The following is a 15375-nucleotide window of genomic DNA, read 5'->3' on the forward strand; positions in this document are numbered from 1 at the left end:
ATCAGACAATATAGAAAAGACAAGTATTTAAAAACGGTTCAAATTCATTTCCGTTCAGGTTCAGCTGTTCGTGTACGTGCTGCGGCTGGTTTTATTTCTCGGTACATTATCTGAACATGTAACACCAACTAACATCCGGAAAACAACATCTATTATATCACGTTAAGTAAAATCGTTGCACGCAAAGCGCTTCGTTTATATTAAAAGGGTTTTTGTTTTTTTGTTTTTTGTCCCTCTATACAACAGAGACTTGGTCCTCCGTGTCAGCGAAGATCAAACTTGTCTGATCTCAAATTTAAAAAAAAAATTTTTTTTTTGAATGTTTTGTCTCGATATATAAAAAAAACAAAAAAAACCATCGAGGACTTCTCCGGTTGCTGTTCGGCAGCCATCTTAGTTGTACCAACGGCTATTACAACCGCGCGCACGCACACACACGCACGCACGCGCAGCAGTGTCCGATCTAGCGGTTGTACTTCTGTGAGGTCAAACTCTCGCTCAGTCAAACTGCCTTCAAAGAGCTGCAGAGGTACAGTAACGAGTAACGACTCCGCTCTTCTTCTTCTTCTTCTTCTTCTTCTTCTTCTTCTTCCCTCCCCCGCGCCGCGTGCCGTCGGTTAGAGGCGGTTAAACGCGGCTCTCGCGTGTTTTGTTTCACGGCGGCTGCGCGCACGCGCCGGACAAAGAGTTAAAAGTGTGTTGGAGAAAAAAAAAAAGAGAAAAGGCTCGAGGAAGTCTTCTTTGAATGGCAGAGCCAGTGTTGTTAGCGCGAGCTAGCCCGCGAGCCAGCCGTTATCCCGCTCTCTGAGTAGCTTTCTTACTTTGTTATCGGCGTCGGCTGCGCGCTCGCACGTTTAAAGCGAAGCTGTTGCCTGTTGTGCAAATTGTTCCGTTTACCGACCGGGTCCGTTTCCACCGGGTCCGTTTCTGTCGAGCGGCCGGAAGGCTCGCGTGGAGCTAGTTAGCTTAGCTGTAGCGGCCTAAACGTTAGCCAGCAGGAGCTAAAACTTGAGTGCACCGATAGTAAACATCCTCCGAGGCTTCACGCGTTGTGCATTTAAAAAACGGTACTATTTATTATTATTATTATTATTTACCTCATCTTAGACTAGCAGTAGTGATTTCCATATGTTGGCTGCGGGACCATAACTAGTTATTAGTGTGATCGGTGATGATGATGATGATGATGATGATAACAGCGCTGTGTTTCCCGCTGTTTAATCAAACCTGCGATATTTAATCTGTCGGTCGTTCATTTGTTTCTGCATCGTTCTTTTAATTGAATCCAGGAAAGTTGTGACTTGGGAACCCGCCGCTGTACCTACGGGATGGACTCTGAAATTTTGAACATAGAGGAGATAGTGATGGGACGGGGCTTGCCGGATCCGCCTCCAGAAGCTCCCCCCGAAAAGCCAGCCGAGCCATACAAACCCGTCACTTTGAACGGACCTCCGGCCCCCTCCGTCCAGTCCTGTAAGGGGATCAAGTGGTCACGAGATTCATTCTGTGTCCCGAAAGTGGCACAAAAAACCCAAAACATACTAACGTTGTCTTTGTGATCTTCACCTGTCCTCTTAGACCAGCATGAGAATCTGCAGTGTTTCCAGTGCTTCATCACTTTCTGCAGTGCCAAAGCCAAGGAGAGGCACATGAAGAAGAGCCACCGGGAAGAGTACAAGCAACAGCTTCAGCAGGTGAGACTCGCACTACATTTTATATTTTTTACTGCTATTTTATTGCTTTCTATTATTCTGTTATTGTCTTATTGCTTCCTGTATGCTGCTGTAGCGGGGGAAAAAAATGTCCCCTCGGGGATTAATAAAGTAACTATCTAACCTAACCTTTATGCTGTTTGCTCGTTAATGCCTGAATTTGCTTTTTGACCGGTGTTTATGATGGTTTCATCATCGAAATCTATGTTCAACCCGACATAACGACACTAACTTTCATGACACAGTGATTTTTTATTTTTTTTCCCTTTTTATTCACCATTCACTAATTATCTTGGTGTGAGAGTACTCGTATAGTTGAAGAAGCAGGTTTGTATTCTTCAGGCACCCGTTATTCAATGGAGTAGCAATACAAGAAAGACATTTTAAAAGACACAACGAGCCCACAGTTGTTTTGAGTAAGATGTTTTGTAATATTGTGATGGATGTTTGAAAATAGTGTGTAACATATATGGATGTTACTGTTTCAAGAGATTACGCGGTAAATACGTTTTATGTATTTGAGTTGTTAGTAACCCAAGATCAGCTCCCGTTTTTCACTTGTCCTCTAATAACTCTTTGTGTAAAAACGTTGGTTCCTCTGTATTTTGTCTCTTTCCAGGGAAACACATTGTTCACATGCTACGTGTGCGACCGCACATTTCTGTCATCTGAGGAACTGACGCAGCACCAGCCAACACACAGCAAGGATGACAAGCCTTTCAAATGTGTTCATTGCAAGGAGAGCTTTAAAACATTCTCGGAAGTGAGTATAATATACGTTTGCTTTAAAACTCAATAACACGGTGAATGTCAAAGCCCAGGGCCGTATGGTGAATATTGAAATGATTTTTTTTATTTTTTTTTTTTACAAATAGCAAATGAACTGCACATTTTAGTTTGTTTTTAATGTTTCTATGTAACTTTTTCCTTCTTGCCTTTTTTTTTTTTTTTTTAGCTGACATCCCATAGAAGACAGGTGTGTCCAGAGAGACAGATGGTTTGTAAAGATTGCAATGAAACCTTCCGTAGTGCTGGACTGCTGCGTGCTCATCGCCTGACCCAGCATCCCCGCCCAGATGTAGAGACTGCAGAACAGCCGGAGGACTCTGCAAAAACCCACCGCTGTAAGAAGTGTGGTCAAGGATTCGACGCCGAATCCGAGCTGGTAGAGCACCAGGAGAAGTACCCTGAAGGGCAGCAATGCAACGGCAGCGCTTCGTCTGTCAAGAAACGCGGACGACCCTCCAAAGCGGAAGACCCGGCGGTTGCTGAGAAAAAGGGGAAGCGGAAAAAGAAGGATGAGGCAGAGGTGTCCGAGGAGGCCGCGAAGGCCAGCAGCACATCGGAGTCGGCAGAAATCCCAGCAGAAGAAAAAGGAAAAGCAGCCGGAGCAAAGCGCGGCCGTCCTCCAAAAGCGACACCCAAATCGGCAACAGAAGATAAAAAAAGTCCCGAGGATGACAGTCAAGCAAAGGAGAAGAAACCCAAAGCAGACCCCACTCCGACCCGTCAGCACCCCTGTCCTGAATGTGATCTCACGTTCCCCGGCTTGATTCAGCTCCGCACTCACAAGAAGGAGAAGCACACCCCGCGGAAAGCCCATCCCTGTGAAGAATGTGAGGAGAGCTTCGCCCGTCCTGAGCAGCTGGACGCCCACATGTCTCGGGCTCACGCCGTCGGCCGCTTCGCCTGTCCAACCTGCGGGAAGAGCTTTGGCCGCGAGCGCACCATGAAAGCTCACCAGAAAAGCCACCCAGAGGAAAAGCCTGAAAACCCAAGTGCAAAGAGATAATTGAGACATGGGGACCTTGCGGAAAGATTATGTTTTTTTGAAGATTTTAGTCCTGAATTGTTTTTTCTTTTAACTTTGGAGATCTCCTACTCCAGATGCTATTCCGGATGAATTTGGAATGGTTTTGAAAATCAAGTTTTAGCGAGTTTTGGATTTAAAGTTGAGTTTGATTATGATCTGTTGAAAGTTTGGACAAACGCACATCTCCTAAATTGACTAACCAAATGTTAAATCCATCTTTTACACCATTTTTCATAGTTTATTTATAAAAGCCGAAACTGTTTGATTAACTTTTTAAATGATTTAAATTTTTTTTTTTTTTTAGTGTGAAATGCGTGTGGTATGACTTTTTATTACTTGGTGTCTTGAGTTGTTCAACTCACTTTGTGGTTTAAAAAAAGTTTTTATGGTTTTTTTGTTTGTTTGTTTTTTCCTCTTGTTTTACCAAAACCGATTGGGTAAATACATTTTTTTTTTTTGTAAGTTTTGGAGTAAATTAGATGCCTAGTAGAGATACTATGTTGGAATGTGTAGACAGTTTGTCAAAACAAATGTGTTATGTACAGCTTCTGGTTCATATTGTGCATTTTTACACTTAACATTTTGACTGTTAATTTCTAAATTAAGTCTCATTGAGGAAGAATTTTAAGACACCATGATTATGTTCTGCAAAAAATATTTTTGCCTGAGTGCTTCAGATTCAATGTGGAGTGTTTTGGCATGTGGGCAGAAATGATCCACTATAATCCTGGTTTGTCTTAAGCTCAAATTTATCCTTTATTTTTTCACTTTTCAAAAATAATATTTCATGTCTGACATTTCTGAAGTGGGACTCACGGCTTTTTAATGCCCCATAAGGAACTGTGTATATCATGTTACTCACTGATTGGATTGTTTCGCTCCCCCACTGCAATGTGTCTGGACACTGCAAAAATGTAATAATAAAATGCTGTCCTGAGGGAGGCTGCTGAAGAAATAACTTGACTTCTTGTCTTTGTTCTCACCTCTAATTCACCAACACGTCCTAGTGGCTTGTTTGTGTCGATCACACGACGTGCGTTTTTAGGACGGGACTCGCTGGACGTCAAATGGTAATGGTATTACCGTCTTATTTAGTAGTTTATATTAAGAATGCCTGGTATTTTTAAAAGGCTGCAGGAGAAAGATTTTACATTGTTTAGAAAGCCAGCAGTTTGGCTCTCTGATGTGCTGATTTGGTCGCTGCGCATCTTTTCTGTTGGGCAGCTCATCCATTAAAGCAAATCAATAGTGAGCCTGGACACGATTCAAAGTATTGATTAAAATATTGATCATGTTTAACCTCACTATTTTAACTATTTCTGTATGTCCTACATAGTTGGAGCGTGTCATCATTTTGGTTTTCTTATGTCGTAATCATGTTAATGAATACATAATAAACATTTACTGTCACACAACGGTAATAGGATTTTGTATGAGCACTTGAATGGAAGAGAATTGATGGAATGTGAGATAAATATGTGCAGATGTTTTCAAAAACTTTCTACCACATGATAATCCATAATAATGATGGCAATGTCATTTTCTTTTATATATTTTATATTTCTCAAACAAGGTTGTATCTGACACTTACAGTGGAATAAGTCAACTCATTTAATTTGTACATGTACTTCTGATTCTCTGCTACATCTAACTTACTATTTTAATATACATACTGTTATTTGGAATAATGAACCTAGAAAATATGATGCAATTTAGTGGTGGAAGAAGTATTCAGATCCTTAAATTACTCTATTGCAAGTAAAAGTACTGCACAGTACTAGACATAAGCATTAGTAGCAAAGTAAGGTGTGAAGGTACTTATTTTGGCCCTCTGACTTATATGTTATTATATATTTAATTGATTTTAAGAGTAGCATGGTAGTGTTCTTGCTATTTTATATCCAGTTGTATATAAAGAGACAGCAGATGCATCTGAGGGGTCGTCATGATTACTGGGAGGGAAAAGAAGAAAAAAGAAAGTTCTGACATATAAATCTATTTTCATCTTTTGGACTTTTTCTATAATAGATAGATAGATAGATAGATAGATAGATAGATAGATAGTTATTTTATTAATCCCCAAGGGGAATTTTTTTTTTTCTCACTACAGCAGCATTTATAGATACAGGAAAGAAATAAAACAACAGTAAAAAAATATAAAAATGCACAGTATATACAATAAAATAAAATCGAATAGAATAATTAAATTAAAACTAAACAATAGTGCAAAGTTTTTTGGTTTTTTTTATATTTAAACAACCAAGAAAAACAGACAACAGTGTTATTGTTGTGTGATGGATTTGACCAGAGGTGAGTTATTGTACAGTCTTATTGCGGTCGGTAGGAATGATCTCCTGTATCTGTCCTTGTGACAGCAGAGCTGGAGGAGTCTGTTGGAGAAAGTGCTCCGCTGTCCCTCCAGCGGGTGGTGGAGAGGGTGGTCAGGATTATCCGATGTGGATAATAGTTTCCTCAGCGTCCTCCTCTCCACCACCTTTTCCAGGCTGTCCAGTTTGTAGCCGATGATGGAGCCGGCCTTCTTAACCAGTTTGTTAAGTCTGTTGGTGTCACCGGCTCCAATGCTGCTCCCCCAGCAGACCACAGTGAAGTACAATGCACTGGCCACAACAGACTGGTAGAACATCTCTAACATCTCGCTGCACACATTGAAGGATCGGAGTTTCCTCAAGAAAAAGAGTCGACTCATCACCTTCTTGTAGACAGCGTTGATGTTGGTCTTCCAGTTCAGTCTGTTGTCATGGAGACACCCAGGTACTTGTACTCCTCAACCATGTCCACCTCCTCTCCCAGAACACTCAGCGGTTGTGGAGCCGTCGTCTTCCTCCTGAAGTCGACCACCATCTCTCTGGTCTTGGCCACGTTCAGGAGCAGGTGATTTCTTCCCGCCCACTCCACAAAGTCCTCCACTACTGCCCTGTACTCGTCCTCCTGTCCATCCCTTATACACCCGACCACTGCAGAGTCATCAGAGAACTTCTGCAGATGGCAGGACTCTGAGTTGTACTGGAAGTCAGTGGTGTATAAGGTGAACAGGAAGGGAGACAGAACAGTTCCCTGTGGAGCTCCAATACCACTGACCACCGTATCAGACAGCACACTGCCCAGACGGACAAACTGTGGTCTGCCTGTCAGGTAGTCAGTGATCCAGGAGACGGTGGACGTGTCCACCCACATCACCCATGTCCACCCGCAGCTTCTCACTCAGCAGCAGTGGTTGGATGGTGTTGAATGCACTGGAGAAATCAAAGAAAGTGATTCTCACAGAGCCACCGGTTCCATCCAGGTGAGACTGAGCTCGTTGCAGCAGGTAGATGATGGCGTCGTCCACTCCCACATGAGGCTGGTACGTAAATTGCAGAGGGTCCAGAGAAGATTTCACCAGCGGCCTGAGGTGGGCCAAGACCAGCCTCTCCAGCACCTTCATCACATGAGATGTGAGGGCAACCGGTCGGTCGTCGTTGAGGCCAGATGGAGTCGTTTTCTTGGGGACAGGAACCAGGCAGGACGTCTTCCACAGCACCGGGACTTCCTCCTGCTTCAGGCTCAGGTTGAAGAGGTGTTGTAGGACCTCAGCCAGCTGGACGGCGTCAGGTCTTCAGGACCCCGGGGCTGATGCCGTCAGGTCCTGCAGCCTTGCGCTGGTGGAGTCTCTCCAGCTGTCTCCTAACCTGGCCAGTCGTTACAGTGAGGGGTATCATGGTGTCGATGGTGGAAGAGCCCTTTGGAGTTGAGGACTCTGTGTCCATGCAGCTCACCAGGTGGGACGGAGGGGGGAGGGGTGAAGGCAGCAGAGGTGTTTGGGAGGTGTGAGGTGTGGAGGAGACAGATGAGGGCGGTGAACTAAACCTGTTGAAGAAACAGTTTAGCTCATTGTTCCTCTCCAGGGAGCCCCCTGGTTGTCTCTCTCTCCCTTTGAACCCAGTAATCTCCTTCATACCGGTCCACACCTCCCTCACGTTGTTCTGCTGGAGTTTGGCCTCCAGCTTCCTCCTGTAGGAGTCCTTGCACTCCCTCAGCTTCTCCTTCAGGTGGTGCTGCACTCTCCTGAGCTCGTCCCTGTCCCCAGACCTGAAGGCTGCTTTCTTCTGATTAAGAAGCATCTTCAGGTCACCGGTGATCCACGGCTTGTTGTTGGGGAAGCAGCGTACAGTCCAGGATGGTACGGTGGTGTGTTCACAGAATTTGATGTATTCTGTGATACAGTCCGTCATGCTGTTGATGTCCTCCCCATGTGGTCCACACAGCACATCCCAGTCCGTGGACTCAAAGCAGTCCTGCAGGGCGTCTTTAGCCTCCTGTGTCCACCTCTTCACAGTCCTGGTGGTTACAGGCTGCCTCTGCACCAGAGGAACATACTTTGGAGTCAGCAGGACCAGGTTGTGATCCGACCTACCAAGGGGGGGAAGGGCAGTAGCACTGTATGTATCCATGGCATTAGCATACAGGAGATCCGGGGTTTTATTGTTCTGGGTGGGGCAGTAAACATGCTGGTGCAAAGTTGGCAGTACTTTATCCAGACTGGTGTGGTTAAAGTCTTATAATCTCTGATACTCAAGTAGGCCCGCAGTACTTGAGTAAATTAACTTAATTACTTTTCATGATTGATGCTTTTATTAAACCAGTAATAAACAAAGCAGTTAGAACTATTGTTAATACTGTCAGTATTTTTTTCATTGATAATAGACAATAAGAGATTTACATTGTAAAAGTAATTTGAATTACCAAGCATCCGTGTTATAAGAATTTCATTTTTATATGGTAAAATACGTGGAGACACGTCCTTGAACAACTCTTTGTGCCTGTGTAGAGATGGCTCACCGCTGTGCAACTTGTTATTTTCATCAAGTAGTCAATAACAGGCCCTTTATCGAATAGATAATTGTGAAGGCCAAGGCCTCAGCCTGAAGAGAAATGTATCATCTGAGTCGACGAGGACCACGCCCACAAGAGTCATATAAATGCTGACTGTAAACGCTCATACTCTGAGCCTTTTACTCTGTAACCACATGATGTCGGTGCATTGTTAAAACGCTCCTCATGTACAAGATTAATCAACTGCTGATTAAACCTTTTAACTTGTATTCTGGCTCCGGTCTCCTCTGTCTAAAAGTCAACGAAAAAAAAAAATCTTTTGATCTATTGATCTTTATTTGATCTATTTGGTTAATATAAAATATCTCCTCCGCATGTATGCACATCTGTGCGGTGATATAACGTGTAATACCACTCCCAGACGCCAGGTGTGCTCGAGCGCCCCAGCGCATTTCCCTCCTCTTCTTTCTGCTGCTTCATTTGTTTTCCTTTCTTGTTCCCAATACAACGATGCGTATGAGCTGCAGTAGTAGTTCGTTTGTCGCTGTCTACCAAGCTAATTATCCCTCTATTTCCACGGCGTGCTGCTGAATGTTATATTTTTTTTTTGCCCGTACAAATTACGCGTCTCATTTGCTTTGTAATTTTAAAATAAAAAAAAAGCTAACCTATCGGGTAAGCGGCTTGTGAAGCTACTCTTCCATCATCAGTTCCTGCTGCCAGGTGAGCGAGGTGGCCAACAATGCTTTAAGGTGTGTCGTGAAAGAATTTCCACGAAGGCTGACTAACATATTTAAATACAGATGTAGTCGCTCGACAGGTAAGTGCACTGTCTTAAATCTATATTATTATTATTATTATTATTATTATTTATTTATTTATTAATAGATGCATGTTTACAGTCTTAAACTCTCGATGTCAATGTAAGATGTTGATTGAACACGTCTGCGTTTCATGAACTCCTCAGCCAGCAATCATGTCCATTGAATACACCATTGACATCCAGCTGACAGAGTTGGGGTTTCCGGACATCCTGCAGCCGCAGGGGACTTCTGATAGAGGAACATCACCTCATGAGTCATTCCCACCCAGCCACTCTCCCGCCTCACTTTCGGCCTCGCACAAACAAAGACGGCTGACCAGGGATGGGAAAGAAGAAGGTGCGGAAAGGCAGCCCTCAGACGCCCAACAAACCGCAGTGCTTTCTGTGGCGGAGATATCACAGTGTACACAGTCAACACTGAGCGTGCAAGATAATCCCACGGCCGGACGAGAACCCGCAGTCGTCGACCCGCTGACCACCGAGCAGCAAGAAGGAGAACCGAAAGCTGACGAACCCGCTGCCCAAGAGGGAACAACAGAAGCGCGGCAGGAAAAGGAGGATGACTCAGACGACAGCGACGTTTCAGAGGTGTATGAGGAGGATGAGGAAGAGGATGATGAGGAAGAAGAGGGGCTCAGCAATGGTATGACTGATTTGCCACAGGCTATAGATACCACATACGCACCCACACGTATTGACCATTACTGATATCAGTGCACAAGCAGGTGCAAGCCGCGACTCGCAAGTCATTCAGATTTACTTGTGATAGGCGAGCAATCCTTACTAATACACTCTTAGGGGGGGAGGGGGGGGGGAGGGGAAGTCACATAATAGCAGTAAATTAGCCTGTTTTGGATGTTGTTGTTGTTTTCGAAGAGTAAACACGTGATTTATTTTGATACTTTTCCTTTTTCAGGGTTTTTCACACCACGATAAACACATATATTCAGCTGTTTTGGAAATCTTTAGCTTTTGTGTCAAATAAAAGTATATGTTGCTCACCCGTTTTTCACCCCTCAACAACGACCTGCCACTGTCAAAATACTGCTACTGTATATTGAATGGCATGGGCCCAATTATATGGAATTTGAAAGACCTGTGGTTGAAATGATGCCAACCATTTTTTTTACCAAGACCACATCACAAGCAGCAGCAGCATCACCAATAGTTCCTTACTTTCTAATAAGAGAATGTATGTTTATGAATGTATGTAGTTTTTGACCTTTTTTTGTCATCAAATGGGGCGCATACTTGCTGAATGACTACGTGCTGCTCACTTTTTTTCACTGTAAAAGTCCAACAAACAAAATAATTTCAAACTTTTTTAGTAAAATAAAAAAGAAAAGAAAAAGGACTTAGCAATTGACTGCCGTTAAGTAAGAACAAATAGGCCAAAACCCTCTGATCGATTTGAGAAATTGTAAAAGTACTTTTCATGGGATTTATTCACATATCACCAGGCTTAACTTTTCAAAACTGACATGAGTTGATACCAAAAGTACACCGATAATGGATGCTTCAGTCCATCGTAGATAGATCAGATTAATAAAAATAGTGATCATGTTGTCATCCGTAGTTTCTCCTGCCTGACACTCATTATTTACTCTCATCCGCTGGATTTCCTTTTCTTTCCCCACAGAGTCGGGTCATTCGGAGGACTCCCGCTGCAGCGTCTGTGATCTCCAGCTGTCCTCCAAATTCAAGCTCCAAGACCACATGAACCTGCACACAGGAGCACGCCCGTACTGTTGTGCCGAATGTGGGAAGCGCTTCTGTCAAATATACAACTACCGCGTCCACCTGCGCACGCACGCCCGTGCCAAAGTGGAACGTCTCCGGTGTCGCATCTGTCCGTTGGGCTTTCAGTCGCAGGAGGACCTGAAGGACCACCTGTCTCGGACCCACTTCGAGGACGAGTTTTACGAGTGTGACCTGTGCAAACGTGTGTTTACCTCCCTGAAGGACTGCGAGAATCACGTGCAGTTACACAAATGCACGGTGAACGTTGCGTGCGAAGTGTGCGGCCGCAATTTCTCGTCTGAAAAATCCCTCCGGCGCCACCAGAGGAGAGTGTGCCACCGCAACTTCAAATGCACAGACTGCCCAAAGACCTTTAGCACGAAGAACGCCCTCCTGAAACACAGCTTCTCCCACCTGGGTTTGTTGCCTTACACGTGCGTGCGATGCCGGTGCCACTTCCGCCTGGCCACGCTCTACCGCCAACACAAGTGTGTGCCCGAACGCATTCACTGCGTGGCCTGTCTGAGGGAGTTTCTCAATCAGGGGGACTTCCAGCAGCACAAGAAGGACACCGGTTGCTGGGGCAACCAGGAGCCCAACGAGACGCCGGACGAGATCAGATGTTTGGAGTGCGGACAGATATTTGACACCTCAGAGGAGCTGAAGAACCACGCCGGGGCCCACCAGAGGGTGCTGAAATGCGCCGAATGTGGAAAGGGGTTCCGGTCGGCCTTGCTGCTGATGTCCCACATGGGCGGTCATGCTGGCCAGTCACCCTGCCTGTGTCAAAGCTGCGGACTGGGCTTCCCCCACCAGCAGAACTACGACAGCCACCTCAAGACCTGTGGACAAACATCTCAGCCTGCGGTGAGTGTGGGACATTGAGGTGATGTAAGCGTTTTAAAGGAGCGTGCCACTTTTTTTTTTTTTTTTTTTTTTACATTTTAATTGAAGTCATATAAGACTTTACTCTGCAGATTTCCACTTCCACTCAGTTGTTAGTTTTAGTTTAAGCACAGACACGAGAATTGGACAAACTCTGTGATCCGTGACCGAGCCTGTCGTCCGCTTCAGCTGCTGGTAAATTATTGTCACGTAGCGGTGTGGGTGAGAGGGCACGTTTCTTTGGTGGTGGATTTTAAATGCTCCCGGAAACGTCAACATTCAAGATGTGACTTTCTGGTGAACATTTTTTCAAAAACAAAAAATGTGCAAAATTCGTATGAGCCTTTTTTTTTGCAATGACTGAGTTTACCAGGATCCTGGTTTTGACCACTATTCATGATATCGAATTTAAATGCAACAATAGAAACCTACTTATATTCTTTTTCGACATGCATGGTCCTAGTAGTGTCCATGTTTGTGTGTGCAGGGGATTTCTTAACATTTCAGAAAATAATTTCTGTGCCAACCGAGGATTAGAAACCTGGATCAGGCGTTTACATGTGTACTAATGTCTCAGTTTTAGGTCTTGTCTTGGTTTTGATATTATTTTAACGTTTACACGAAACATTAGGAATCTGGCTATCTACCAGGGGTGGCACGGTGGTGCAGTGGTTAGCATTGTCGCCTCACAGCAAAAAGGTTCCGGGTTCGAATCCGGTCCTGGGCCTTTCTGTGCGGAGTTTGCATGTTCTCCCTGTGCTTGCGTGGGTTCTCTCCGGGTTCTCCGGCTTCCTCCCATCATCCAAAAACATGCACCTCAGGTCAGGTTACCTGGCGCTGCGCTAGTGGCAGCCTGCTGCAGCAACTCCCCCCTGAGAGCCCCCCTGCTGCAGTGAAGAAATTTCCCCTCGGGGATTAATAAAGTGTATAAAATCAAAATCAAAAATCAAAAAAAATCTACTGTAAATCTCTTGCATTCATGATTACAAGAGTAAATTCAGGTGTTATATCATCTGTGTAGTTCTATTATGTGCAGTATGCTTATTATCATTGGAAGTGATTATATGTGACTCCTTCTTTATTAGGTAGCAGTTAGGAAAAATATCCACTCTGTCTCCTCGACTTGCAACTTTATAACGAGAAAAAAAACTTCACAGATTGCATCACAGTTTTTGAGAAAAAAAAAACACTGCAAAATGAAGCATTTTTGATTGCAACAATCACAAAACAACTCGGCAAAATCCTGGAGGGCCTGACTTCGGCCACACCAATAGGCAGAGGCATCGCCTTTATAATGAACTTTCACTGAGATTTAAACTTGTATCAATTTAGGCAATTTGGAAAATACGTTGATTCATTTTCCGGATGTTCCTGAGCTTTAGTCCATCGGTAGGTGGATTCTACGCGTGGATGGAGGCCAGCCTCACCGTTGGCCTGTTTCCGGTCTTTCTGGCTGCTGGTGGTAGCTTCATGTTTACTGCACAGACGTGACAGTGCTACCGATCTTCTCGTAACTTAGAAAGAATGGGAGTGAGCATATTCCCCAAACTTGGAAGTCTTCAGACGTATTTGTGTGTCACAACTTTGGTTTTGCATCGCCGGTTGAATGACGGGCATGTTCTTGTTGTTTGTCCTGTTCCAGAATGCTCCCAAAAAACGCCAGACCTCGAGGAGCTCTTTGCCTCAGACCAAAATGCTCAAAGAGGAACCCAACTCGGCAGCAAACACGGCCGCCGCGCCTGCCGCTGTTTCGAACGACCCCGCTGCACCAGTGAAGGATTCCAGCAGTCCAGAGCTTCTGACAGGAGGTGTTTCTGCTGACTCTGGTCCATCAGCCGGGTTATGGAAGCTAACCCTTGACAAAAGTATGAACCTCGTCTTCTTTCTTCCTGTCTGTGCATCTGAGAGTAACGGGCTACCATCTGCAGTCCCTCAGACACTACGAGTTCCAACTATGCAGGCGCTGCCTCAAGCGGCTCTCTCGCCTGCTCTCGGAGCGCCGCTGGACGCCCCCCTGGATCTGTGCACTGGGATTAAACAGGATACAGAAGCTCCTCTGGATTTGTCGAAGAAGTGTAGCTCATCTGATTCTGTGATGACCAACATTCCTCTTCTTCCTGTTAAACACGAGCCAGAAGAAGTTGAAATCTCAGGGCAGGATAATGGTACTGACGGACAAGAACTTAAAAACCACGACAGCAAAGTGATTGTTGAAACAAACGCTGAACAGACAGATCTATATGCTGAAGGGAAGCAATTGAAAATAGACCCCGCGGTTAACGCTCAGACAGCACCCTCTGGACCGGTAGTAGATATAAAGAAGGAGTCTCGGTCTCCTGGTCCTGAGTTTGATTGGTGCTCATCCACATGGAGCCAACTGGCCGACAAGCGGCCAAAGGACAATATTAAAATGGAAGTTGATATGGAAAAATAAAACACAGTGAGGTCACAGAAATGTAGAATAAACTCACTCCGTGGTCATATTCCCAACCCTGCGAAGGACACACACTGTATTTTGCAATAATTGTAGCCACCTCAACCAAAAATGGAGGTGATATCATACAGCCAGAATTATACCTTAATGAATAACGTATACATTTCTGTCTCGTCAGGACACCGACCATCATATGGTTTTATGTCAGTGTAGGGTTGTCCTTTAACTATTCCTACTTCTGCCACATGTATGAATATACTCTTAAAAACTGCTGTAACTGATATTTGTTTCGGTGCAAGAAAGATTTTTCTATTATTTGTGTAATTTAAACAAACATTCCGAGTTCTTTTTCTCATTTACATTCTGGATGTTTCGGGCTTGTGGACGTTTTGGGCTACCGAAGGGAAATGGACAGTGAAGAAGCCTATGCAATGCTGTGCAGGATTCCTCCTGGCATTAACTCATATTCCCGATGTCTGCCACTATTTCCTTGTTTTTGTGTGGGGGAAACAGAATACTTGTTTTTTTTAAACTGTTTATTTAGTTGAATGAAAATGCAGGATTTTTTTTAGTCTTCAGCTGCGAACTTAGATTATTTGGTAGAGTCACTTGACCTTATCAATAATATGACATTAAGTCACCTTGGGATTTGCATTTGCTGAATCTATACTTTCTTCAGGTATATTTAGGTGTTTTTCAAAAGATAAATAAAGATTAGTCCACAATGTAAAATCCTTTAATATGTTGTTGTAGTTTTTTTTTTAGTGTGTGTGTGTGTGTGTGTGTGTGAGAGAGAGAGAGAGAGAGAACTGGTGTGACCGAATGATTTACTGAATTTGATTCATGTATGTGTTGAGATATTGCTCTCATCAAACAAAACAAAAAAACTCAGAAACAACTGCACATCCACAGATTTCGCCGCATTTATGTAGTTAAACTTGAACCTTTCCTATAAAATGTCAAAAACATCCTGGTTTCATCAAGATTTATACCATCATATAAAGCAGGTGATTATCATTGCTCAGAAAATCCTATTAGAAATCACAATATGTCCTTCATATGGCATGGAGATTTAGTTCTTGTACAATAGCATAACATCTCAATACTGTAGTGGTCCTCCTTTAATTTGGTTTAG

General features: G+C 44.0%; 2 protein-coding genes across 3 annotated transcripts; both read left to right on the forward strand.

The window, feature by feature from the left end:
• The first annotated feature begins 446 nt into the window (after positions 1-446).
• znf576.2 (zinc finger protein 576, tandem duplicate 2) lies at positions 447-4483 on the forward strand. 2 transcript variants are annotated; one of them, XM_069143090.1, is made up of 5 exons: positions 447-529; positions 1290-1473; positions 1579-1694; positions 2332-2475; positions 2668-4483. In XM_069143090.1, the coding sequence occupies exons 2-5, from the start codon at positions 1329-1331 to the stop codon at positions 3502-3504; spliced, it is 1242 nt and encodes a 413-aa protein (XP_068999191.1). In that variant the 5' UTR covers positions 447-529; positions 1290-1328; the 3' UTR covers positions 3505-4483. The 2 variants fall into 2 exon arrangements, with proteins under 2 accessions (XP_068999191.1, XP_068999190.1); XM_069143089.1 differs by lacking the exon at positions 447-529 and adding an exon at positions 581-1067.
• A 4378-nt stretch (positions 4484-8861) lies between these two features.
• On the forward strand, positions 8862-14980 carry LOC138194395 (zinc finger protein 668). Its single transcript, XM_069143091.1, has 4 exons — positions 8862-9178; positions 9326-9824; positions 10821-11788; positions 13449-14980. The coding sequence occupies exons 2-4, from the start codon at positions 9335-9337 to the stop codon at positions 14238-14240; spliced, it is 2250 nt and encodes a 749-aa protein (XP_068999192.1). The 5' UTR covers positions 8862-9178; positions 9326-9334; the 3' UTR covers positions 14241-14980.
• The last annotated feature ends 395 nt before the right edge of the window (positions 14981-15375 follow it).

Source organism: Embiotoca jacksoni, unplaced genomic scaffold (assembly GCF_022577435.1).
Source record: "Embiotoca jacksoni isolate LCO1_2020_lvr unplaced genomic scaffold, fEmbJac1.0.p SCAF_11, whole genome shotgun sequence".
NCBI lineage: Eukaryota > Metazoa > Chordata > Actinopteri > Embiotocidae > Embiotoca > Embiotoca jacksoni.